General features: G+C 39.0%; 1 protein-coding gene across 2 annotated transcripts; it reads right to left on the bottom strand.

Annotated features, from left to right (window-relative positions):
- Positions 1-373: 373 nt before the first annotated feature.
- Positions 374-27,623, bottom strand: SACM1L (SAC1 like phosphatidylinositide phosphatase). Of its 2 annotated transcripts, XM_009086216.4 has the most exons (20): positions 27,458-27,623; positions 21,441-21,538; positions 19,750-19,824; positions 17,725-17,852; positions 16,598-16,747; positions 15,407-15,466; positions 13,772-13,805; positions 11,063-11,164; positions 10,232-10,317; positions 9,947-10,033; positions 9,455-9,523; positions 9,287-9,366; positions 7,711-7,809; positions 5,053-5,191; positions 4,755-4,824; positions 4,592-4,664; positions 4,075-4,168; positions 3,897-3,989; positions 3,147-3,204; positions 374-2,479 (listed from the first exon to the last, which is right to left on the bottom strand). In XM_009086216.4, the coding sequence occupies exons 1-20, from the start codon at positions 27,514-27,516 to the stop codon at positions 2,343-2,345; spliced, it is 1,791 nt and encodes a 596-aa protein (XP_009084464.1). In that variant the 5' UTR covers positions 27,517-27,623; the 3' UTR covers positions 374-2,342. The 2 variants fall into 2 exon arrangements, with proteins under 2 accessions (XP_009084464.1, XP_018765251.1); XM_018909706.3 differs by lacking the exons at positions 17,725-17,852; positions 27,458-27,623 and having other exon boundaries at positions 21,441-21,515.
- Between the last annotated feature and the right edge of the window lie 124 nt (positions 27,624-27,747).

Below are 27,747 nucleotides of genomic sequence, written 5' to 3'. Positions count from 1 at the left end.
CTAGTGAAGGTAAAAGGGAAAGGAGGAACACACTTAGAATTTTCACCTATTGGTATGGTCAATAAGGGTGCCCTTGTGAGGGAAGAGGCAAAGAGCCATCGGCCCTGAGCAGAGGTGACACTGGGGATGCAGCACTGGAGCACTCCAGCCACAGGTGCTCCAGACAGAGATCCAGCATGGCTGAGAGGAGCAGAACACCTCACAGTACAGACTGATATCAGGCTCTGCCTGAGATCAGCACTGTTTGAGTGGTGATTCCCCACCTGCAATGAGCACACACAAAACTGAAGCAGCCTTCAGGTGCGAAACAGCTCCTAAGGAATGATTTGGGAACAGTCTGTTCCAAAGCACAAAATGCACTGCAGACAGCACATCTAGAAAAGCTGAACATTTTATTGTCATTTAAGAGTAGTACACCATTTGTGATTTTAGAAATACAGACTCTTTGCAAAGCACTGAAACACAGGTGCCTTCCGAATTCTAAAACCTACATTATTCTATGTCTTACAAACCTTTTATATTAGCAATTCAAGTTTGGTCTTTGCTGCAACAAGTTCTTCACCAAAGATGCAACAACTTAGTTCTAGACTGCAAGACAACTGCGCCAAGTTTCAAACTCCACCTGCCAGTGAGCCACCAGAACCACTGCTTTCAAATATTGAGTCTATGATGTTCTTGTACTTTGAGCCCATGAGGGAGTTCACCTTTGAAAACTTTAAGTTAGGAGGATTTTCCAGTTAGCCACCAACTGGTATTTTTCCATTACAGCATCTAGAAGCAAATGGATACCTTGCAAGTACTAGTGCTCATGAACAGGTTATGTTTATACAAAACCCAGAGAGGCCTCCAGAAACATTCAAGGTTAAAATTAACAGTTGCAAAAGGAAAAAAAAAATAAAAGAAAAAAGAAAAAAAAAGAAGAATCTGTACATATTTTCAGTCATAACACAAAGGAACACTGGAGTATCAGTGTTTTGTGTTCTAGCTTCAATAGTGACACCTGTGCTAGCCCTAGTAGTATTCTACATGTTTGTCCCTTCCCCCCATTTAAATTTTATACTCGCAATCTGAATATACAGCTGTACTTACAGGAAATATTAAACAATGCACAGCGCCTTAAGCAAGTTCCATGTCTGGTTTTGAACAAACCATATAAAATAAGTGACAAAATAGTTTAAAATTGGTCCTTATTTTTATACAGCTTGGAAGCACTAAATTTAAAGACACACATTAACCAGCACAAATTAGTCAGCAGTTGGTTTTTTTTCTTAAAAGAGTGTGTTACAGTATCATGCATGAAAAGCAAGCTGCTGCTCCCAAGTAGAAATACGGAGTTTGGATTTACTGCTTTCTTCTCAGGCTGTTATTCCTTCTTTCATAAATTATTTCAACATAACCAAGGATAGAAGCACCTGACTAGCAAAACAATATGAAGTTCATCTTTTACGTTGTGACCCATTCTTAAAGTAATGAAGTACTTTGGAACTTTAGCATAAGGAAGGTTGAATAAACACTGCAAAGGACTTTTACATTCTTTGATTTTGTTTACATCTTCAGAAAGAAAATTCTATATTTTAACTCGCTAACTACTGGATTTTCATATGGAGACTGTAGTATTGAAACAGTGCAAGACATTTGCAACTTCAGGAACATCCAATTACACTGCCCTTTCACCCAAACAATGATTAGCAGAATATTGCATCAGTTCTAGATAAACAAGACAGGACAAAAACCTCATTTTAGAATAGCATTAGGATTCAAAAATCTTTCATATTTAGTGAAAAGAATCCACACACGAATATGCACGAAGGACTCCTTAACACAGACTTTATCACAATGAACGTAATCTAGCTGTAAGTCTGGACCAAGACTTTTTATTGGTAAGAAGCCATATTTGTTCAGAGATCCCTATCAGATGTTCCATTAATAATGCTTCAACATTTGGGTATTTTGAGACATGAACAGCATCAAAGCTCTCTCCTGTCAAGGCCAAAAAACCAGCTGGAACAACCCAGGTGGAGCATGAGCTTAAGCAGTCCACTTAAGCTCCAAAACCATTCCAGACACCAAAAAGCTGGCTTTTGTCTTTGCATTACTCCAGTAAGAGTGGAGCCCTGTCCACTAATGCAATATTCCAAAGACCATTGCAACTAAGACTGTCAAGTCAGGTCTCAGTTGAAAGCTACCGCCACCACAGGACACCATTTCCTTACCCCGACCCCCCCCACTGCGAAGGAAGAATGTTCATAAGAGCATTTTTCGGTGTGGAAAGCAGGTCAGTAGAGACTCCAAGTGTGGCTTGAAGAATCCTCAGTACCAAGCCGCTTTCCACACACACAAATTCAGTCCATCTTCTCCTTCTGGACCAGCTTGGGTGCATCCACGAAATCCTTGCCATTGTAAAGGATGATAGCAAAAGTTCCAAAGCTGGCACTTCCCCAGAAAAGCACATAGGCCAGTGTCTCAGTCCATGTATCACCTGAGAAGAAGAGTCAGATAAACCTTTTAGCTCATTATCTCCAATTAGCAGACAGTTTTACTTTAGGACAAATGCAAATATTTAAAGCTCTCCCTCAGAGATTTGTTGTCAAATGAAATCAGAAGTCTTTCACAGATCTTTTTCTGTTTCCTTACCTTGGAATATTTGTATTTGCATCACAGTTCTTGGAATACACTGAATAGAGATCTATGGAAGTCAGCCAAGGACTCAACTGGCAACAATGTTAGAAAATTCAAGGCAAAAACCTTCACCACTCCCAACACAGATTTAGATTAGAGGGAAATACATCAGAACCAGGCTTATGCCTGCATCTGACAGCTCTGAATTGTCTTTCTGCCCGAAGTCAGACAGGGATTCCTCTGGGGCTTCATCCAGCCTACAATAAAGCTACAGGTGAATCTAAATTTGGAGATAATTACTGTGCCTTACTTGACTTCTACATGAATTTTAATATTGTTTTCTATAGCATCTCCATTTTTTCCACACTAATGAATCAGTGCTAAACCTCAGTCTCCAGAGCCATGTTCAAGCACCCTTTAGAATGACTGAGAAGCAATTCTACACTGAACAGTTACTGGTAACCATTTACACAAAATTCACAGAGAAATAAGCCAGTTTTATAAAATTAAACTCAACAGTCACTTACCAGCCATCAGCAAACAAATAATGCACATGGAGAAAGCAACCACCATAATAATAGGCAACTGAGGAAAGAGGAACAGAATAATCACTTGATACAGCAGTATGTACTTAATTTCTTACTTATTCCTTAATTTCTTTTAAGATGGGTTGAACTGTAAAGCTATTTACTTGCTTTGCTTCTCAATTCACGTGCATTCAGGTACAAATAAAAGTTTGGATAGTTGCAAAATCTGGAAGACTGTATTCAATAATTATGTTTAGGATTGAAATACACTTCCTATGCATTAAAAGAGAGTTGAGGTTTATGCTTTGTTTAAAAAACAAATAAATACACCAGTTAACCCATTATGTTGCCAAATCCCATTTCAAAATAGAAAGGGAAGGGTGAGAAAAGTGAAAGAATGGGGGTTTTGTGTTACAATCTATGCTTCTGCCTGAAGTGTGAGAAAAGAAGTCCACAAGATTCCTCTGCAGAAGGAAACAGTCATTGATAGTGACTAGCAGAATTTTCCCACTTCCACCTGGTGAAGCATATTTGAAAAAAAAGCAAGCAGCAGTTTTTCCAATACCTCAAGGACACTTCATTTTCTGTCAAGGGAACAGTCTGGGTTTAATCCTATAAGCAGGTATCATGGAAACATTACCAGATTACAGGGACGCTTCATGACTAACAGACAAGTCCTACTCAGGCATAATGAAGCTAGTGACTGAATTGTTGTGCTGTTCTTATTACAAATAAAGTCTCCATACTCACAGCTAAGAACTTCCAATCTTTCTTGTCATGTAAAGGACTAGCAGGTTCTACTTCATCCACTGAATAATTTCCAAGAAAAAGATCAATTGCATCCTGGAAGAGAAAGGGAGGGCAAGAGTCAGAAAGCACAATAATGTTTATTAAATACACTTCCCCCATGGTTAAAAGATTTACTTACTTGTCTAAATCCATCAGAAAAGTTGTTTTTGTAGTAACGTATTAATGAGTTCCAGCCATCCATTATTAAGCCCCACTGAGTTCTCTTCCCAGTTCTGCAAAAAGAAATTGTGAACAATATTTAAAATACATGTAAGAATTCAGGACTATAATTTCAGATTTACATTCTGTCATTATCTGGATGTGTATCACATTAAATGAACACCTGCACAGGAATACATTTATCTAGTGCTGCCTCTGCATTATTGCCACACATACTTGTAACAAAATTATAAAATAAAATGACACATCTTCATGGCACACTGCCTTGGTTTTCATTTTCAGATAGCCTTTACCTTCATATAAACACAGCATGGAATCTGGAGATTTTAGTCTGACTTTTTACCCATTAAAGCGCTGCAAAAAACTCATTTATAGCCTAAGCCCCAGATTAATAACCTTCTCAGGTATAAGAACTTGAAGAAAATCCTAAACGTGCTCAAAAACTCAGAAGGCCCTTACAAGAAATGCTGACTTGCCTTGTGTAATCCGTCTTTAAGGCACCAGTTCCAGCATATTGTTTGGCACAAGCATTAGCATTATCAGCCCACGCTGTGAATAGGAAAATGATAAGAAATATTAAGGAAGTTATATACTCTCTACAGAGAAAAAGTCATTGTTTGAACTCTATAAACAGCCTACCATTTTTGTAGATTTTCTCAAAGTCTGCCTGCTCTTCGATTCTCTGTCCCACATGCAGAACGCCAAGTCTCTGGAATAAAAAGCACATTGAGGCTTGCTAGGATTTTGATAGAAAAATTAGGATTTGCCTTCAAAAAAACCTGTATTTATTAAACTTGAGTCTAGTAAATGCAGCTCAGGTAAATAGTACAGTAACTCCACTATGCAAGCTCTTACTGGAGCATTCAAATGACATTTCCATTCCAAATGGAAAGCCTCTCTCCTCTTCCAGCTTGTCAAAGAAGAGTAAAACATTTACCTGAAGCTGGGCCTGCAGAGACCGGCGTGCCAACAAGCTCTGGATCACGTTAGTCCGATCCAGGCAGTCCATGCAGTTACTGCGGAACGTTCCTTCCTGCTGAGTCACAGTTTTACCCTCCGAGTCAACTAGAAAGTAACTAACACACACAATTCACATATTTAGAAATAACATATAAACCACATGTTTTCACAAGTAAATATCCTAGCAACCCAACCACAATTGTCCTGAGCATCTGACGAGTGCTCAGCCAGGTCTTCAAACTTTGATGTCTCCCTGAATTCTTGACATGCTGAAAACCAGCACCAATGGAACATTTAGCAATCTCAGGGCAGTATTCACTCCTACCATTCAGAAAGTCAATCAGCAATATTGAGTTATATGCAACTGGGAAGAGCAACTTCTGGTGCAAAATCAGGGACTTGTGGGTTTTTTTTTCCAGTTATTTTAGTGTCCCAGCTCCACAGATATGAAAATCAGTAGCAGAGCCTAGCAGTAGAAATAACCAGATCTGTTGGTAAGCAGTTCAACCCAGTCGCCAATGCATAAAAAGTCATCTAAGTTGTCAGCCACATTTCTTCCAGGAAGGTATTCAGATTTTTTAAGGGTGCTTGCAAAATATGGAAAAATCTGCTATTGTCACATGCCATCCTCTCCATTATGTGAACATGGGGGGGACCAGATATGCTTGCATCGGCTAATTATTACCTCCATCTTTAAATCCACTAAACCAGGTGTTTCCAGTAGTTGATAACAAACAGCTCATTTTAAATACTGAATTGCAGACATGCATTCCAACAAAACAAATATTCCCACCTACTTATTAGCTAGATGTGTGAATGGGACAGAACTATGCCTGTCCTGCCACAGCACGAAGCTTCCAGTTTTCTACAGGTTTACAGATTATAATCCATAGATTAAGTTACTCCAATATGTAATTATGAACTCTGGCATACAATCCACTGCTACTGTAGAGCATTTTTATCAAGAGCCTCTGCATTTTTATCAGGAGTCTTAGAAACACATGAATTTACTTTGATTAACCTTGTTTTTTCTTTTTAAGTGTAATTTTCATCATTCTTGAGATGATTTTGTTAAACCATGTTTCACATTGTTGAAGACTACAACAACAATAATACCTGTGAAATCTTCCTTTTCCCCTCAGGGTTTGGCTACAACTGATATTAAGATAAGATAGTTTCTTATTATTCTAATTAACAAGAAAAGTCTGTTCTTAAATGCTGCATCTCCTATAGCTGCTCTAAAAAATTTAAAAACTAACAAAGTACACCTCCACAAAACCAGCTCTCCTTTCTGACAGATCTTCCACAACTGGATTTAGCCTACAGAAAATAAGAATTGTTTACCTCCCTAGGGGTTGCAAAACTATTTTCTGTGAAGATTAGAACTCAGACTTTCTGTTCCTTTTTAAGCAACAGTCGTTACAAATAAAATAAAACAAGTTAAGTTAGAGCCAGCCTTATCTTGAGAATGAGTCTTCGATTTTATATCTTGTTTTAAAGACGGCTTTTTTAAAATTTTCATTTCAAGAAAATCTGGTTATTTTCTATGCCTCCAGTGGCAGCTGACAGTAAACAAGTTAAAGGATTCAGTATTAATTCTAAGAATAAAGGATCCTTGCTATATAGGAAAAAACAACAATCTTATTTCTCCTTATTTGAGGGGCTCAAAGTCAATTTATTCATTAGGTCTTTATGAGTTCAGGCGTTTTTTTTGTGGTAGACAGAGAATATTAACTATAAGCTGATTGATTTATATGATTCCCGTAGCCATCACTCCAGGCAAGAGACTTTATTAACAAGACTTGTTCTAGTCCATGCCTTACCTCATTTTATTTTTTAGAACAGACTATACTACTGCTAGTTTTGTAATGTTTTAGCTAATCTCCTTTGTGCTTTAGTCACAAGGCTTCAGGAACAGGAAGGAAGCAATCAGAAAAGCAGAACAAAGTAAACTATTTCCCTAGCAATCTACAGGTCTACAAGTAGCTATGACCAAAAACCCACTTGTGCGACTAAAGATTTAAATTGATTTGGACATTTTGTGTATTTTGATATGACTACAGAAAATGAGAATTCGTTTCCCTGTGGGTTAGTTATATTAGCAAGGGCTAACAACCAATGCCAATGCAAAATTTGGAGCCACAACAATTTGTGTTAGAGAAAACACTTTTACAAATGCCTGTGGAAGGAACACCCAGTGTTTTACACTACGAGGCAGAACAGCTTGCTGTCAATGCAACCTGGAATTACTACTATGGATGAAAACAAATATAATCTAAAGAGAGTTGCTTTTAAATAGCTCCAGTTGTATACACATTGATTTCTTTATCTAACCTTTCACCCAACCTTACAAAGGCAGCTCTTTTGTCACAACTCAGGGTTGCTGCAATTCTCAGACCCACTTTACGGAGAGGCAATATAGGCTTTACATCCTAGCCCCCAACCAGGTGTCTAACCTTGCACATGGTGTCAGCAAGACACCAGAGATATGGACACACTAATGCACACAAATACATCTGCTTCATAGATGACTGCAGGAGGTCTGTATTACTGTGCCTTAATGCAAGACAATAGAAACTATGAGGAAGTGGTCTCATTTTAACAGCACAGAGGTGAAAGAACTGCAGAGCCTTACCTGAACTCATCTTGCTGGTCTGCCAGTTGATCCATCAAAATCTGAAGCCGATCCCACCTCATCCGACTGCACTCTTTATGGAAGTCAAATGCCACGTATCTGTTCAGAGAGAGAAGCGGTTTTTCAGATTACATATGTACTGCAGTGAAGGTTACAGAAAATCCTACAGCAAAAGGCTGATCTATAAAAAGAGGATTTGTTTTTCTTTAGAGATGACTTTCAGCACAACTGCAGATTTTGTCAGTGTTCTGTAGTCTTCCTGATGCAGCATCCTTAGTGTGAATGGTGACAATATTTAAAATTCTTTACAAAATGCCATTAGTCTGGGGAAGCACACCTTGTGTTCTAAGTTCTGTGTATGTTCCATTCGATGTTTTGGCTAATATTTTTCCTCCAGAAAGTACAGAAGGGATACAAATCTTAATGTCTTTTTTTTTCCTCCACCAGGATTATTTTGTTCTCTGTTCACTTTGAACTAAACACTGGTGTTGAAATCCAACATTTTTTGCTAACATAATTCCCTTGATAACTCTAGGAACTTGAGACAGGTTCTGTTTAAGCAGCTAACCTAACTGTTATAAGAAAATTAAGCAGCTACTGACTTGGAACAAAATTTTAACAGCTGATTTCTGGCAAGAAGTACTCTAAATGAGTGGTACTTGATTAATTAAACATTTGTGTGTATATGTTTGCTGTGAATTACAGGGCATTAGACTCCTCCCCTCAAGCATTCATAACCCAGAAGTTAGTTGATGAGATTTCAGGACTATGCATGACGAAAGATGGTCTATACACACTGCAACAAGTACCTGAAGTCTCAAGTTTGACTCTGGCAGGTCAACACCATGAAAAACAATTAACCAAGAAAGTGGATTTTGATAGCAAGCAGTAAAATAGGGCTGCCAAACACCACTTTTGAACATCAGTACATCACCAAAATGCACCTTCACAATAATTTCTCATCTTGTTTTCCACCAGATGACTTTATAGCAAATACATACAGAATAAAAAAAACATGCACAGTAATTTCAAGGATAAGGTAGAAGGGCAATTATCTGTGTGAGTTGGATACAAGCCCTCCCTCCAGAAATTAACAAAAGCAAGCACAGGTCATAAAATTGTGTACTGCACTCTTTATTCCCCCAAAGAGATGGAATTTCTCATAATCCAACTGGATTCTCCACTCTTGGCCCATTGTTACACTGAGGTCCAGGCATTTAAGGTTTGTTCCCCTTACTGTTCCATCCAGTTTTGCTAACACTCAGCACTCCTTCACTAAGTTAACAATGTAACCAAGCCCTTTTGCCAGAAGCCAGTTCTACAGGCCTGATCTTCTTTTTCCTAAAATACAGAAGACCTCCATTGCATACTATGACTCCAATACTGGCATTACCATTGCCTCCTAATTTCCTTCCTTATTCTGCCTGTGTCTTCTCTTAGCAAGTTACTTCCTAAACATAAAATGCAAACAAATTGTTAATTGTTTGGTAAAGGCCCCTGAAGAGCTGACCACTCTGAGTCTCAGAGGGAATGCTTAACTTGTAACACAAAATGTATCATTTCATGTCACATGTACCTGACCATTCCATTTGCCATGTTGTTCACCATTTTTGAAAAGGTTTGCTCAAGAGGCTTCTCTGAGCCTTTTTGGTTAACCTGGGAAAAGGGAAAACAGAGACACAATTACTCAGAAGCCTGCTTAAAAGAACAACAACTTTTTCAAGAAGAACAAGTGAAAGCATACCAAGTTGACAATCATTTGCTTTCCATAGCTAATTATTTGTGAGTCAAAATGTCTTTGGAAGCCATCCATCTAGAAGAGAAAGGAAATGAGTTGACAGATGTACACTACTATTAAGATCTGTGCTTTACAAGGAGCCGCCATTATAATATTTTTGATTATTCTTATAACTGTTTGATATTCTTTATTGTGCCAAAATATTCCCACTTTTCTCCTCCCAGTCCATTCAGTTCTCCTCATTAAACATGCTACAGATAAGGTGTATTGTCCATCTACTAAAACTGCTGCAAAGTGGATCCAAAAAGAAATTACTCCCACTGATGCCTGCATTTTTTTCGACCTTTGAGTTCACTATAAGTACAAGGTTTCTTGCTATTACTTTTAAAAAATAATGCTCAATCTGCTTTTTATTCTTCTGATTACAGTTTGCAACCCTATCACACAAACATGAGCCCAGTAACATGTGAAAACCCCAAGACACAAACACTCACATACATGGTTTACTGACTTGCTGATCTGTGGCTTTGGTTTATACTTGAGGTTTGGTCTTTGAGACCAGAAAAAAGGAATAGATCCACGGGTCTGCAAAAGAATGGTAATGGTTTTAAACAGCAGAATTTACAAAACCCACCTGACATTTAAAAATAAAGCAGACAGGTTTATTTTGTTAAACTAATTCAGTCTGTTTGTTTAGTTTATGCTTTTAAATATAGACTGCATATAAGATATGCAAACAAGACAGAGCTATCTATGTATCTATGTTTCTTACAGTGACTTTACCTGAACAAACGATGCTTTGCTCCCCTTGTAATGCACAATTTGTTCTGTCTCAACAAAGTTAGCAGCGTGCCCTTCTGAATCAATACCTGTGCAGGAAAAAGACCATGTTAGCTGGCTCAGCCTGCCTGCAAAACAGTGACAGCACATCACCAAAAGGCTTCCTTCCCCTCCCTTTTAAGCCCTCACAGGAAGCACAGAGCTGCCTGAAAACATAAAATTAAACACAACCTTGGTAAAAGTTTAATATGATCAGCACCAAATTTAAGCAGAACTGTGCTTCTTCAAGTTAACACATTTTGATATTTCTAGCACTACAGATTATCATTGAATATGAAAAAAAAAACCAGTGCTCTGACACCAAAATATTCAATTCTGTAACAATGGTACTGCAGAAATGGACAAATTTCTTCAAAAGCATGTATGTTTTTGAAGAAAACTAAGAACAGAAAAAGTAATTTAAATTAATTTCCCTGTTTACTTTTTAACTTGAAACAATTAGAGAACATCACTCAGGAATCCCCTGCCAGCACCAGTGATGCTCTTAGCTGGATTTACTGCTAGACTAAAAGGGTATTACACACTTGCATTTAGCACCAATGAAAATAGCCATCTGCTAAAAATCACTACAAAACTTTTGCAGTTATGTCTTAAAGACATGAAGAAGAGTCAGTTTAAATAAATACAAAAAAATTGCTTCCGTTCCTAATATTTTCTTTGGAGGAAGAAGCCCAAGACAAACTAAGCACTGTTTTTTCATTTACTTTTAAAGGTAACTCACTTGTGCAGATGGAACACATATTATTTTTTGAATAAATCAGTTTTTTCTTTTACCTCTTACATAGTAGCGTACGCCAGCCCTGAAACAACTTCTCCTGGAAATAAGCAGCCAGTCAAAACACTTCCCATTAATAGAACAAGAGTGCATAGTGATAACTGATGAACAACACTCAGGAAAAACCTCAACATTCCATTAGGATATTTTTACACATCAAGAGGTAGGAAACTTCAAGGAACCAAGAGACTACATTCAAATAAATCTGTAAACATTTGTCACTCCAGCAACAGTTGAACACTTAACTGGAGAGACAGTAACAATATTAGGATCAATATGCACATTGCAAAACACCACTCTACAGTGATGTCACTGATGAACAATCATTAAAACTGCTGTAATTTTGAGAAATCGTAATTCTAAAGAAATCTGTTCTGGATCTTATGGTCTTAATTAAAAATTAGGAATGCATCTCATCCATAATTTCACTAGACTACCTTAACAGTTTCTTGCCCCTAATGCTTTTAAAAATTAACAACTACTTCAAAAATACCTCTTCAAAATTTTTTCTAGGCTTTTAGAAGAGTAAATAACTTGGGGTATACATTTTGCACCCATAAGTGCAACATACGTCACATACAAATGCCAGAACTAGCAGTAAAATAGACTGGCTTTCAAATCCATGTGAAGAAAGAGAATGAACACACATCAAGACTCCAGTGTGAACTTCTCACATAAGAATGGTTTCCTGTAGCCCGGGCTACATACCCAAAGTGCCAAATGCACTGGGACTAACCAACAAACGGGCAATGGCAACTAATTTCAGCTTTAGTCTTGTTTTGTGCTACTTATAGTGGCACTTATTTGGAACTGCAGTAAGCTACCAAGTCTAATAGAGACCAGCACTCACGAAAAATTTCTCCATTCACCAGCTTGCATGCTTTGCCCCTAAAAACTGAAACCTATCACTTTAAAGCAAGCAAAAGATCAAAATGGTCAATTTTTAAATTAGTCTACTGCAGTCTTCTCTTGGAGGAATCTAGATACCTCATCTCAAGTGAAATTTAGGCTCTGTATCTATGATTCAAATGGGACATAAAGCAGCTGTGTCACACATGAACACTTCAGCTCTGTTAAAGAACACACTGATTTCATACATGAGTCATCTTGATTTCTGTTTGTATTTATGCCAATACTGTTTGGAAACAACCCCAAAAATATAATACAAATTGTTCCCATCCAGAACGTTCTCTCAATTCATAAATTAAGGGTGACAAATACCCATTCCTCTGTTTCCCTGGAAAATTACTGCCAGGTCCTCCACCCATTAATTCAACATTTGTACAGCAAACAGTATTCTGCAAGAAAGGTTACCTCTAACCTTAGCTGCCTAGCTATTGTCAGCCTATTTTCTGTTGGCAATCTGTGCTCACTGAAAATGACAACTTGCTATTAGCAACTTCCACATATACAGATAAGGACCAGACAGAATTTACTGTTCTTTAGAATGGCTTTGGTTTAGCAAGGTAAATACTAAATGTAGTTTAGGGCTTCAGGTGATCAAAATCTCAACTATCCAAGTCCATTACTTCTCATCACTGCAAGATTAGAAGCCCAGCACACGTAGTTGAAAAAATGTATCTGGGTTTATGGGGGGCGGGGGGGAAGAACTTTTGATATTATTGAAATATCTACTAGTGACACTGTAACAATTCTGCTGCAAGGTCTTGCTAGCATTTTTACTGCTAGAAATCCTGTTTCTTCAAATTCCTGAGCTCTCTAAGGTTTTGACCTAATTCTGTTTTAAACAAACACTACTTATGCTAATTTTTTATACAGTGAAAAAACAGGCTGAGGAAGGTATTAATTGCAGTCTGACAGTTGTTAATTGCAATTTACCCAGAACCAGCAGGATAAGGATTAGGGTGTTTCAATGGTTCCCTTTTGCTATCTTTCCTTTGTCTCTTTGCCTACTCCCCCAACATTTTCCATTAAATGAAGTCACAGGAAAAGCCTGGAGATCTGCCAGCTGCTGACAGTCCTATCAGATCAACTGATTCCGTCTGGAAACCATTCCCTGCACACACCTGAGGGGCCTTTGCAATAGATGAACAAAGCAGAACATGGCATGAGTTGCTCTGTCCAGTCTTGCCAGTCTTTTTCATACTGTCAGTCCAGGAACAACTACCTGGGACTTATTGTTTATCACACACTGCCTCGAGAAAGTGTTCAGCTTCCTTGCAGCATTCATCCCTTCTCAAAAATAAACTCATGACTGCTTTGCTAAAAAGGCTGCTTCTCAAAGTGTTGGTGCAAGAAAAGCAGCTGCCCAGGAAAAGCATTCCAGGAGCCTTCAGCAGAACATATCCTTTTAGTCATCAACATCCATAAGCACTCTTTCAAGTCAAAACTGTTCTCCCTTATTTTGTATCTAAATTAAATGCATCCTTATAGCAAGATACAAAAGTACTAAAGTGGATGGAAGAGTATTTTCCATATTAATCTTAACCTTCCCACTAAAGAACAGTTATGCAAACCATGACTGTAAAATCAAATACATTAAGCCCTCAAAGCAGAATATTCAATGCAGTTAACACATGACAGGACTACCAAACAATATGTAACATCAAATATGAGCAAACTACAACCTATTTCTGACAATAGTTCTATTGTTATAATTGCCGGTGTAACAAGAGCAGCCTCACAGCAGCCATTTTGCTACTGGACTACCCATATCCAGTACACAGTTTTACAGCACAAAAGGATACATCCATGCATCACTGGTGTAGCAAACCTATGGATCTGAAAAACACAAATACATGTGAAAAATATTAAACACTAGTAGCCAAAAAAGGTAAGTAAGTAACTGTGCTTTGCCTAAGGATTTTGTGGTAGTTTCATATACTTGATTTCATTTACTTTTTGTTTAGGGTGAAACATTCCTTTCTGAGAAAAGAAGTTCAGGGAAAACAGCAACATATGCAATCCTTATCAGCAGGGAGAAAAAAGTAAAAGTCTAATCCTCATTAAGCAGCCTGGACAAAAAGCAAGCTGCTTTGTCCTCCCTATACACAGCATTTACTCTCCTACAAGCACACCAGATATAAAGCAATACTTGCTGAAAATCTTTCGACATGGTGTATTTGCTTTACCTCACAGAAAGACATATGCAGAGACAGTAGTTACAGAAGCCTTCAGTAAGATGTATTTTTATGTGATTAATGCTCAAAATGCTTGTTCCAGGGTTTTTCCTATCTTGCCATTCCTGAATAACTGAATCTTTAAAGAAAACTTTAAAGTTCAATATTAGAAGTCAGAATTTCCACACTTCACATTATCTAAAACTGTTCCTGCATCAAGTCACCAGTAATCAATGTGAGGGGAAGCATGGCCTAAAAATATCAGTTATCTCCCTTTTCAGCTTCTGTGTTTTGCCCCCTAGGTCTGTTTTCACTAGGCAGCCACACTTGGGTTTCCTTCACTGTTCCCACCACAGCTTCTCTCTCATTTCCCAAGCTTTATTTGCATAGCACTATGCAAACTGTACACCCAGTAATATGCCCCTGGAATATGCACAACAGCCCTTCTCTAATTCCTATCTTCACATTCCAGAAGCACTGCACAATCCAGCCTTTTGGAACAGCGCTGTCTAATGTAACAGCACATCTTCACAGGTTACCGAGGCAGAAATAGAAGCCGTGCGCCACTTGCTTTGATAAATGCAAAGCACTGGTGGAGAGAGGAGGCTGCTGTAGTGCAGGCAATCCAAGCAGTTGAACAGACACTGGAGGTCTCTGGCAGGAAGGAGCTTAGACACTCTGGCCATTAAGGTGCCACAGCTGAGGCTCATGGTCATGCACTTGTATTTGCTGGACTAAGTAAATTCAAAGGTTACACTGTGCTAGTCTTCATTTGAAATAAACTGGAAGAATCTAAATTGTCAGTCTTACTCTCGATTACCAGCTTTATGATCTGTTCACTAGCAAAATGGAATTTAAACTGCACTCATAGAGAATGATGTAAGACAGTCTTAGGAAAAAAAGTGAGGAACTGGACCTTGCCTATACCCAAAGATAAATAAGTAGCTAAACCTCAAAATGCTTTAAAAACCTACACTGTGCAGTGTAACATCCCCTTTGGTTTATAGGAGCAGCAATCTTCACAGCACAGTATCTTCAAATCCTGACACTTCCAAAAAAGTAGCTTTCTAAAAGTACTACTGAGGACGTTGACAAAGTTGGAAGTTTGAAAGCAGAAGACTCACTGTGCTAAACTAGATGATGATTAGCCATGTTATACTAGATTCTGGCTGTCTGAAAGAGACAGAATCACAAAAAGATATTGCATAATTATAGCAAAAGTCTATTTGTTCTCTATTAACAGAATCATTATTAAGTGCTTACCTCTGGTTGAGCAATAAATTCTCTCAGAAGGTGTCCATTCCATACAAACCGGGGATCTGCCTGCAGCAAGAAAAAAAAAGCCAGCATGCTTTTATAGACTGTCAGTTCTGTTTAATTCAACATAAAGGCAGTACAATAGCATCCATAGCATCATGTAAGTTTACGTGAACGGGTACAAATGGAGATGAAGTTCCCTTCTTTCATCAGCAGCCTTCATATCCTCAACTAGAAATCTAAATAAAAATAGAGAGCTATTCTTTTAACTACTCTTAAGGGTGTTGAATGACACTTATAAACCACTGACAACTGAGCTGCAAAATAAGGCATTGGCGTCCCTACGCTGCTGTTGTTTCCTTCTACCAGTACTGTTATAAAAAACAACAAACAGAAATAACAAACAAAAACACCCACGCTCCAAACACAAACCAGACTTCTCTTGCAGAAGAAAACTGGAGATGTTCAAAATTGCCATCATCCTTTTGATAAGCTATTATACTGCAGCCACCGACATATGAAATTACACTGCAATTAACAATATGATATCTGAATTTACTTGTAACTGATGTTTTTTACTGTACTTTGCCTTTCAAACAACCTTCTGAAGTGACCCAATTTTAAGGCAAACCAATCCTTTTGTGTCCTTGCTCTCCCTGGCAAGAGCACTGCCTAAGCAGCATTTGATGATGCAAAACAATCTCCAAACGTAAACAGTTTTTCCAATATTAAAAAATCAAACCAATACCAAAAACCCATCAATACAGACACAAAAGAATTTCAAGTTCAAATTGCATTTGGCTGCTGTCTTTAAGACAAAAGCAGCACACTAAATTCATGCTTCACACAAAGAATTGGAATACTTTAGAAAGAATACAATATCCCAAGACAGCCATAAAACCTGCAGATCTATTCCAAGTTATCCTGGAAAAGAATATGAACACAAGTACAACTTATTCCACTCTGGATTCCTTCCCCCTACTCAAAGGAATTACTTGTTTTCTCTCAATTGCCCAAAATGCTTAGCTCCTTCTTCTTGTAATTAAAAGTGTTCAATATGAGAGGCAAAATTTAGTTTCTTTTGGATTTTTCAAAATCCATTTAAAGTACACTTTAGGAAGTACTTCCAACTTCTGTCTGCATCAAACTGACTGACAATTTGCAAGACACAGACACGAAGCAAACTCAAATGCTTACCCTCTCTAGAAGGCTCATCTCCTGGAACTCTGGACTTGTGTTGGCCAGCCGCTGCAGGGTGTGTGTTAGGTCATAGGTTGTTGAGAAGTAAAACCCGTCCACGGTCAAGACATGGTTAAGCATTGATAAAAATACTTTATTGTCCTGCAACTGTTGAGATGAGGAAAGAACAGAAAATCTGTCATATAATGCTATCAAAATATTTTACTTTTGTAAGCTACCACTACTTTTTGAAGTGATGAGATGAATTTTGCTAGTATTCTAGCAATACATGACATCATCCAGAGATTACCACACAAGAAGGAAAGCATGAGAGTGCAATTCTGATACCAGTTCACTGGTAACTTGCAGCTAGCATACTGCAACCAAATTCTGCAACAACAGTGGAGAGCAGAGAACAGTATTCCTGTGAGGCAAATAGCTACTGATATTAAATGAATTCTAACAACTTCCAAGCAAAAGGGAAGCTGTTAGTTTCCCTGAAAACTATTCAGTCAAAAAAAACACCAAAAACCAAGATGGTAAGACAAAAGAAAAGTTATAATCTATGTTCTGGTTCAACCTCATTCCTTTCCTGAAAAAGCAACAAATTCCCTTCCAGCTCCATTGGTTACATACCCTGACCTGCTCTTTATCAATCCACTACACATCTGTTTTAAAAAAATCTTCCACCTATCCCTCCCTCAAAAAAGTAAAAGTCAATTTTTTCCCTGCTGAGTAACTACGTAATTAAATAATTCCATAAAGAAAGCAAGACAGATAAGATGACAGCTATGCAGTTTATTGTAGGGCCTGTCAGAAGAGTAAATCTCTGAGAAAGACTTAACAGAAGCATTAGGAAGGGTGTACCATCTTAATAGAAGCAAAAATGCACATCCATAAACTGCAATGATATTCTAAGTTGTACCATGTGAGTTTATCACCTTGAATTTTATATACTTTTTATCACCTTGATTTTATATACATCTATACACAAATATTACAGCCATTCTAGTAACATGAACAAAACAGAAAAGAGGTATTGTTCAAAGAGCTTCTTAAAAAAAGAATTCATAGCTTCCTCAAATTAGGTCCTGTGGCAATGAGCATTAAACATTCCTCCACACTCTGCTAATCAATGTACGTACCTGAATATCAGTTAAGTGCAGCATGGTCTTTTTGTAGGAAAGGATGTCAAAGTCTGTTGCTTTCCAGATTGCATGACCAAAAATCTCACCCACTTTTTTCTTTTTTGTTATTACAAGAAGATATGTGCCTATAAATCAGAAAGAACAAAGTTAAAAAAACCCAAAAACCCGCATGTATTAAGAAAAGCGGCCTATACCCATATCAAAAAATGGAAACCAACAGGACTTTGTGTTCTTAAGTGTAGCAAAACACACAGGGCTGGAGCAAAAGCAAAATGTACTTTCTAATCTACCCAATTCTCTATGCTCAGAGATCTTGAGCTGCTCACTAAGTTTAAGGAACTTAAAAAGAAGTGGACAACATAAAGTGTCACCTACTCTTACTTGTGATCAGTGACAGTCTGAAAATCTTCAGGTTTGCCAGCTCAGAAAGAGGCCAATGCTCTTGAATGTGGTTTGAAAAGCACAGAGTAAGTCCAAAATACATGAAAGGAAGTATGCTTCAAAAGCCAAAAAGACTATTCAATTTATCATGAAAAAAATATTCCTCCTAACAGATTCAAAACAGTACAAAGATTTGGGGTTCTTTTACCTATTTAAGACAGGAAGCGTGCTGTTTCCCTGGTTGCATGAGTAATAAAGCAAAAAACCCATAAATCATGGACAGTTCACTCAGAGCAATTAATTTACACTTGCTGGTGAACACAACACAACCATATTTCTAAGCACAGCCTATTTTAGTATCATCTTGTTTTTGTAGAAAAATTTTACTCTTAATACTGCAATAGGCAAAGAATATTTATATTTGTTAAAGATGCTGCATTGCTAGACACAGGGCCAGTGGTGAACTGCCTAATAACACTTTTTTTTTTTACAGTTCACAGTGGTGAACTGCCTAATAACACTTAGCTGAACATTTAATTTAACTAATAACATCTTTTCTTTGACAGCTGTGTGCTCACACTCAGTGCAAAGCTCTGGGGAACAGTATGAAAAAACCCAAGCTTTTAAGAGACTTAACATATTCTATATTTTATTTAATATTCAGGCAGATGAAAAGTAGTCATTCACAAGCCTGTAAGCAGTGACAATTCCCCTTTGGGGCAGTTCAGCTTTTAAAGTCAGCACTTGCTGAGTCCCTAAGACACATGTATCCATTGCATTGCTCTTACTCTGCAAGAGCCACAATTCTTTAGAATATGGGCATAGAAAGTTCAGCAGTTTTAAGATCCTGTAGAAGTCACTGCATTCAACACAATGACCCTTTGCCTCAACTGGGAATACTGCAGTGAGTGATCCTTAATCCTTTCTACATATGGGGATTTTATTCAGTATGTATGCTGCTTATTACATCATTTTTCAGAGTGTTTCCAGTCTCAAACTCTACCAAATTCTACAAAAAGCATTATTGGAGCAGCAATGCTTACTTTCCCAAAAGCTTACACTTTATGCATCAGGTGTATTCATGACACTGGCTGCTTAGACCTGACCACTGAGACACTTAGAAAAACTGGACAACTTATTCTAACATTATCCTAAAACTCTCTAAACTTAGAATTGTTCTAGTCTGCCCTTGTCCTTTTCACGCTGGATTTTCTTTGTATTTGTAGGACAGCTGCAACTCAATCATTACTTGAACAGCTGCATCTACTTGTCTATCCTCCAGTCACTCTCAGCTATTTGTGTACCATGAGTATTGATCAAGCTTCACAACACAACACTTGACTGTTACATCAAATCCTTCAGCTCAGATGAAAATAGTTACAAAGAATAAGTAGATGAGCTTTGCACAAAGAACTATCAGTTAACCCTACCTTTAGAGTACCTCCTAGTTTAAGACTTACACACACATTCATGATAAAGTAGATTTGGATGCATCCATCCTCTAGAAGCCACAAGGAAAGCCTATCATACTGATGAAAGTGCATCCTTAGATACTTGCAAACACTATTTTTGCCTTTAAAGCTTCTTCAGCAATCTATTTTGTCCAAGTATTTTTAAAAAACAGAGTTCCGTTCTCCTTACCTGCCACCAATCTGATTGTTCCCAAAATACCAAATATAGGCCTTGTAACAGCTGAAGGGGGAACATCTTTTTTAACTGAAAAGCAGAAGAAAATAACATCAGAATTTCAGACTGCTTCTTTCATGACTGTACTGGAACACAATTAGAACTAGGTTTCTCCAGACTTCCTTGTCAAATCAAGTTTTGCTACAGTATATCTGTAAGTATACAAGTATATTTAAGTATAAGAAACAAAGCAGCAGAATTTCAAAGCCTGATGGAACTTTGGGAGGAGGATCTGGGATTCTAACCCACCTTCTAACCAATTTCTCATGTTTAATCAAAGTAGTCATTCAACTTGAATAAATTCAAGCTTATTTTCATAATAGCATAAGCAAGCAGACTCCTCAATAATGTATTGTCCTGCCAGCTTCCAGAAGCTTTGTTTTGAAGCCATCAAGACATAAAGGATAACCAAACCACAAGTGCTTGTGCCTCCCAGGTCTGTTTGCATCTTCTGAGCCTTCGTCAATTTCTGTCTCAGAAGACCTAGCTGTCTCTGCAAAACTACCAACAGCAGCATACATGTGGCAAAGGATACAGTACTCCAAACAATACACCAAGAGATCCAAAAAGTATCCAAATATCAATTAAAAGTCTTACCATGTGTAAATTTAATCTATCTACATTTCTAAAACAACAGAAGGGATTTTAGAGATACCGAAACTCAAACCATCCCCCAGAATGAAGAATTTTTCCAGAACTCAGAAAACTGAGAAAGGTAACCCTGGAGTCATCTTTTGCTTTAAACACCTTGCAGGTTCATCTGATAAAAGAGCATCAGTAAGAGAGATGTAGACTGACAAAAGACTTGGTATAACTATCCTGACAGTTTCTAAAGGACAGTTTTGAAGGAGAAATAGAAATAATTTACTATGATACCAAAAGATTTAGTGGGATGGGCACATTGCTCTTCCATGAAGTATACAAGAAGCCTAATAAAAGAGGGGGAATGACTCCTTTTATGTTACTATTACTGTAGCATTTCTGTCTGTTTGGAGATCAGTAATACTGTGCTACCAAACTCCTGAAGTATCAAAAGGGAAGTCTCCCATGAATGTGCCTTCATTTTACTGTTATTTAATCAAAGTTCTTTGTTTCATACTCTTTTAAAAATGTAACTAAAATTATCAAGACATCAACAGGCTTAAGACTTTTCCCACTGGCATTTGAATCTGTATTTGCAACACAGAACGAAAATTTCTCATAAGAAAATTTTTTACTGTTGCTATTTCTGGAGGCTTTATGAAAAGTCAGGTTTCAGTTTTATACAAAAGACAGCACTGGGACAATTTGCAAAAGCTGAAGAACACCAGTGTTCAGTCTTTTCCCTGTTTGATCTTGAACTTCTAGCACCAACCCCAAATAGCCTGAATGAGTCAGCTTCCCCTGTTGTGATGGACAATCTTACCAAAGAACAGGCAAGCACTATCACCCTGGGAACCCACAGCATCAAACCCACAGCCAAAACACATTTGCAACAAAGTCCTGCAGAACAGAATACAAAGCATTGTTTTAAACAGTAACAAAATAAAAACAATTATGTCAGTATTATCTCAGTAATGTCCTGAAGATCTTCTTGGACTCCTATAGCAAAACAGTCAAAAAGGACAGAGAAGACTGGATTGAGAAATACTGGTGAGGAGAGTCACCTGTAAGAGTGACTTCTGTGGAGACTCTGTCAATAGCAAGCACATCATCTGCTCCATCATCACAGGCTTCCACATAGAACTTCTCTGGTGTTATATGCCTTTATGGGAAGAAAGAGGAAAAAGTAATTAGTTTAGCAGAACTTACTTTGGGTTTGTTTATTTAAGATGCAGTCAGAAACCTACTGCTAACTGGCAGGAGGCAGCAGGAAACATTTTTTTCCTTTTTCCACAAGAGAAAGTTGCAGCTTATTGGTTTAGCTGAATGCTCATCTTTCTCTGGGATGCCAGTTGACACACAAGATTCCAACGAAAACAACAACTGGGAAGAGACTCTATGAAGTTTAACATTGGATCTGTTGTGCCATTAACACAGATTCTTATGGACTCTTACTCATCTGAGCATCTTAAGCAAAGTAAGTTGAAAAAACACATTAACTTATCAGGTCATAAACAAAGTGTTGAGAACTACAGTTTAAGTTTTTGAATACTCTGTATGAAGAGCACAACACAGACAAGACATCTGTGCTGACTGTACAGAGCGCAAAAATCATTTCCATTCATGATAATATTTTAAAAAGCTGTTCCTTACATTATAAAGTGCAACATGGCCATGACACTATTACAGTCTCAGAACAGAGATTCACATGCATATTGGTTAAAGCCTGTTTTTAACCAACTGAGAAGCTTACAAATCTCAAATAATTGTCATATTACAAATGTTTTCTTTATCACATACAAGAATAACAATTTCTCCCTGAACAACAAGAAGTCTTTTATCTCAATATCCCCAAAAGAAAACAGAGAGAATTAGGGCTGCAACTGCAAATGATGCTGGTCTCTCAATGTGTGTCATATGGCCTGCTTTGCTAGATCACATCCCAGAATTTCTCTCTCAAATCCTAGACCATGCTATTTCCTGACACTACCATTGCTTTTAACAACTTTATAATCTTCATTTCTTTTTACACAATGTCTATAGTTTAAGCGAAACTAGAAATTTATGTTTCACATTTATTCAAAGTCCTCTTCCCATGATTCCCTCCAGAACCAAGTTTGGTGATAAAAGCGTCATGGAGAATGTAAGGCAAGTCATCCCTGGTTTCAGCTCAATGGACCAAAAAGGCTTCAGCAGCTTGCAGCAGTCTGAAACAGAAATGTTGACTCTTGAGTGAGAGGGGGATCAGGGTAAGAGGAAATGAAGTTACCAGTCTACAAAGTTGACAGAACCTGAACAAATACTACACTCTTGGGGTCATCTTTAAAAACTGCCTTAAATAAAGCTGTGCAACACAAACTGGAAAGCCTAAGGACCTGCAAGATATTGAATTTGTGCTTCAGAAGAAGTGGGATAATTAGTGCTCTACAAAATATTCAACAGAAAGATGATTCACTTAGTCCTTGCCTCATTTGTGCAAGAAGTTCAACATTTCCTAAAATATAGTTGAGGAAGAGGCAAAGACTCCAAGCAGTTCTAGCCCAAGTGCTGATTTACAACTTCACCAATTACCATAGCTAGCTAGTAGTCTCATTCACACTTAAATTAACTTTTCTGTTGTAAAATTGCTGGAGTCAAGATGATTTCCTCTCACTTGTCTTTCAGAAAGGAAAATGATGAACATTGCATGCAAGAATAAGTTCATCTCCAAACTGTACTCACCAGCAAGCCTGTATGTCTATCAGAAGTTTAGACAGCACACATGCTAATTTTAATCATCTGACAGGGAGATAGTAAATGGTGAAGAAAGGATCATTCACAACTAGAAACTGCATATTCATTCTATTCTTTTAATGAAATAAGGATAGATGACAGTCCAAGTGACAGGATTGTATAAAAAATAACAATCAGGAAAGCAGTATTTTATAGAAGCCCACAGTGTCTGTAGTTCTGCTTAGAACTGGTTTTCATACACCCAGCCACATTCTGGTTTTGTATAAACTTCACATGTGACAGTGGAGCCTGCCTTCTCTTCAGCCACATTGTCACTGCTGTCTAGAACCATACAACACATCAAGAGCTCTCACCACCTTGCTTCATCACCATCTTGCTTCCCTTAGAACTTAACAGCATGTCAAATCTTCACAAAATTTGAGTCCTCCTATTTTCTTTTTTTCTTTAATTAAAGGAAAACTGACCACCATTATAATGAACTATTTCTCAGTACTGCTAAAGAAGAAAGGATGTGATAAGCACAAATATTTTACATTTTTACTATAACTCACATTACTAAAGAGAGGAAGTATTGAAGAACTGCAAAAACCAAATTCCCATTTCAAATATTACTGAAGGTGACTTGAATTTCATTTTGATAGTCTTCTGCAACTGAAACGGTGTAGGTTGATGCTAGAGGTAATGCATCTCAGTAGATTTCATTCCTACAATTCAAAGTTGCAGGGAAAAAGTATTGATTCCTAACATAACAGAAACATAAAAAAAACCCCAATAAAGAACTAACCACTGCTTGCTTATATCAAATGTAAAGTCAGACTCATTTACAGTTGTGAGATAGTATTGCTTTTGTTTATATATTTCTTGTGAGGTTTCACTTCCTTAGTTACGTTATAAAGCAGCATTGTGTATCATACAGATGATGTACAGTTGCAAGCCACATTTTAATTAGGCTGATCTTACACACAGGAATATTCCTGTGCTCAGATGCAGCATGAAAGAGGACCCAGCATGCTCTAATGGCCACTAAAGACAGTACTTCACTCAATATCACTTAAGCCTTCTAGGCCTCAACAGCCAAATCCTGACTTCAGTAATTGATTATTTCACCATAAATACTTAACATTGCTCTAATGCAGGAAACTCTTTGATGTCAGCCTCTGAATACTGTAATAAAGGAACCCAGAAGCACACCCTGTACTGCACAGAGATGCATTTAGGATCTTGAGCACAGCAAACTGCTCTGCAGTGAGATACAAGATGTTAGTTTACACAGAGTCCCAACAGCATGTTAAGTAACAGAGCTAACACACTGGTGGTTTCAGCACTCCAAGAGATACCAGATTTTCTAGGTGAGCAGGTGTGCTAATTATATGTCTCCCATAAATATTACTCCTTGAGCAGAAACAGCTCAAGGAATTAGAACATCTCCCATACAGCAGTAATTGCTGCAGGAAGAAAACCTCCAGGATTTGGAAAACTAATGGAAATACCATTTAAAAACAACAAAGAAAAGGCATGAATTAAAGGCCTAGCTACATAGTGTCTATTTCCACAGAAGTTTCACTCTAGATGAAAATAATTTACTGTATAAGATAATGTCCTGCTCAACCAACATCCCTGAGCTTTACCATGACAGCTACTTTGATGGAACAGGAAGAAAGGGATTTGTAGGTGTCCTTTCAGGAAGTGTTACTCAAACCCAAATACCCTTTTAGACCTCCCCCCAAACACACACACGAGTGGAAGGCACTGTGTTCAAGTGCAGTGGCTACCAAAGACTGACAAGTACTTTCACAAAGCATCTGAGGCAACATGACTATGGGCAGGAAGAGTTAAATCTGAAACACAGCTAGTGTCATAGACCCATAGGATACTGAGAAGGCTCTCAGCAAGGTAAATCTTCATCCAAACACAAAGAAAAAAAAAGTGATTTTAACTGAGCCAAAACAACAGAATTTTCTCTATTCTGCAGACACCTTTAGCAATCAGTTTTATGTATTAACTGGACTGGCAACTCCACTGCCTGTTATAGATGCAATACCTGCAACAGCTGTTTGAATTTTACAATTTATTCCTGAGGCTACCAGAAGAAGTTAATTAAATATAGCAATGCCAGAGGTGACAACTATGGATAGCAGTTTTCAGGTTCATAGTTTTCCCAATAACTGTTGGTGCAACTCAGTAAGTTCCACAAGCAGCACAAATGCCAGACATCAGCACTTTTACTGCTACCACCTGAACTTGACTGATGGCACTGGTCAAAGCACAAAGGGTGTGAACCACTGCTTTTGATAAGGTGGAGAGCTAGGACCTGTGGCTAGATGTACAGAACGGGGCCCTGCAGAGCATGGCAATCAGGGAAGCAGACTACCCAGAAAAGGTACAGTTGCAGAATCTGACCTTTTCATCTTGAGAGTGAGTAATCAGTTAAAAATCCAAACCCAAACACTGCCACCACTGAATCTCCAAACTGAAGTCTAGCCTGGATTTTTCATGAGAACACTATCCTTTGACCTTGACAAGCTGGTAGGTTTGACTCATCACCCAAGTTATGGTCCTTTATCTTCAAAAGCTTGGTAAAAAGGCTGCAGTCACTATCACAACTTAGTGTAATGACAAGAAAAGAAAATAATCTCATTTTTCAGAGCACAAAACAATTCTGTTTTCATGCTGATGAAAAAACTCATGTTAAACTACATTTGAGACAGCCTTGTTCTAAAAAGATCAAAGCTTACTTTCAGCCAAGATTAAACTTTGAATGAGAGAATTCTTTACTAGCCTGCATCTAGAAAAGTGTTTTTACTTGAAAAAATTCTCAGTAAGAACAACTGTGCACTATAAGTCACACAACTGCTACTCATACAACTCACCTTTGTTCCTCTGCAGCCAAAGAGATCACAAGATCAGCGTAAAGAAAGACAAATACTGCTAATGTGACAAGAGGAGGGAAAAAAAAAAAAAGAAAGCTTTCTGCCAAGTAAAGTCTTTCTGCCATCACTGATGATGATACTCTTCAGCAACACTCAATTATCTCCAGGGTCGGTGTACCATCACATACTTACCTAACCAAAATGAGAAGTCTGGTGACTTTGAAACACATAACAGAATTATGGCAAACTGTTTATACAGACCTCCAAAGGATCCGTTTGCTCTGAATCCAAAAGATGACTGTCAAATGAAACTTAACAGAGCATAAAGTACAGTTAAATCAGGCTTAAGAGTCACTTTCAGATATTGCTGCCTGAAAATGGCATCGGTAACTCAATCATGGAGTTCCCGGCTACTGTTTAGAGGTCAAAAGCCTGGGAATACCTTTAGGACACACAAAGACACTTCAGTTTTGGCTTCAGACAGTCATGAAGAGTCTCATGCTCAGAGCAATATCCTCGGGAGTTTGAACCGGTGTGAGGGTTTATAATGGAGATGCCTCTTGCAATGTTAACTTTGCACTGCTTTCGGTTATGCAACTTCTGCTGCTGTATTAAAGGCAGCAAACAAACATCTGGCATACACACACGTTCAAAGGGTTACAGTCTCCCATAAAAAAAATTGTTTTAATAACAGAATTACACTGGGTAGTTAGAAGAATTTATCTGGAGAAGTCACAGCGGGCACTGCACAAGAAAGTCCCGAAAGTTCAAAGCCCTCAAAGTTCAGTCATCGACTGGCATCAAAACCATCACATACCACAAAAAAAGCCCATGTGTGTCACGAGAGAGCGATGGACAATCACGCCTAGGGAACCTTCTGCTGGCAAACGGCGCTGCACACCCACAGCCTTACAGCAGCGCCCGAGCCCCTAGAGCAGCAGGAAGGCAGAATGGCAGAGCTGTCAGGGCTGGAAGCATCTCCGGAGATCACCTGGCCCAATGCCCCTGCCGAAGCAGGGTCACCCAGAGCAGGTGACACAGGAACGCGGCCAGGTGGGTTTGGAATGGCTCCAGAAACGGAGCCTCCACAAGCAGCAGGCAGCCCAGGCTCCTCACGCCAAGGGAAGCCCCGCAGGCATTGACCTCCCGGACACGCGGGAGGGCAGCGAGACAGACACGGGAGCCGCCCGCCCACAGCGCTGCGGGATGGACGGCGACAGGGGACCCGTGTCCGCGGCCAAAGTCCTCCCTCTCCGTCCTCCTCCCGCACGCAGCCGCTGCCTCAGGCCAAGCCCTTCGCGGTCACCCGCGGGAGCGAGGGGCCGAGAAGGGCAGAAAGGGCAGAGGACAGGCCGGGAGAGGGCAGGGGACAGCAGGGGACGGGTGACCGTCGCTCCACGGGCGGCTCCTCCCTTCCCTTTCCCTCCTCTTCGGCAGGTACCAGAGCCGCACCACCCACGTCCCAACGGGTCACTCACAGCTTCAGGCTGGCGTAGGCCGCCGCTGCCGTGGTTCCCACCGGTGCCGCCGTCGCCATCCGTCCCCTCGGGCTGTCCCCAGCCGCCGGCTGCGCTCCGACCCGGCCGCTCCCTCTCTGCCCGACTGACGCGTCCCTGGGCCGGAGCGACGGGGCCTCGCTCGGGACAAACCTCCGCGGGCGCGCTGGCGAGCCCAGGGCGGGGCACCGCCTATGGCAGGAGAGGGCGGGGCCAGGCGAACTCGCCAGCGCCGCCATTGGCTGAAGCAGCGCGAGCAAATTATGGTTAAC

Source organism: Serinus canaria, chromosome 2 (assembly GCF_022539315.1).
Source record: "Serinus canaria isolate serCan28SL12 chromosome 2, serCan2020, whole genome shotgun sequence".
NCBI lineage: Eukaryota > Metazoa > Chordata > Aves > Passeriformes > Fringillidae > Serinus > Serinus canaria.
This window is presented reverse-complemented; position numbering and strand designations above follow the sequence as displayed.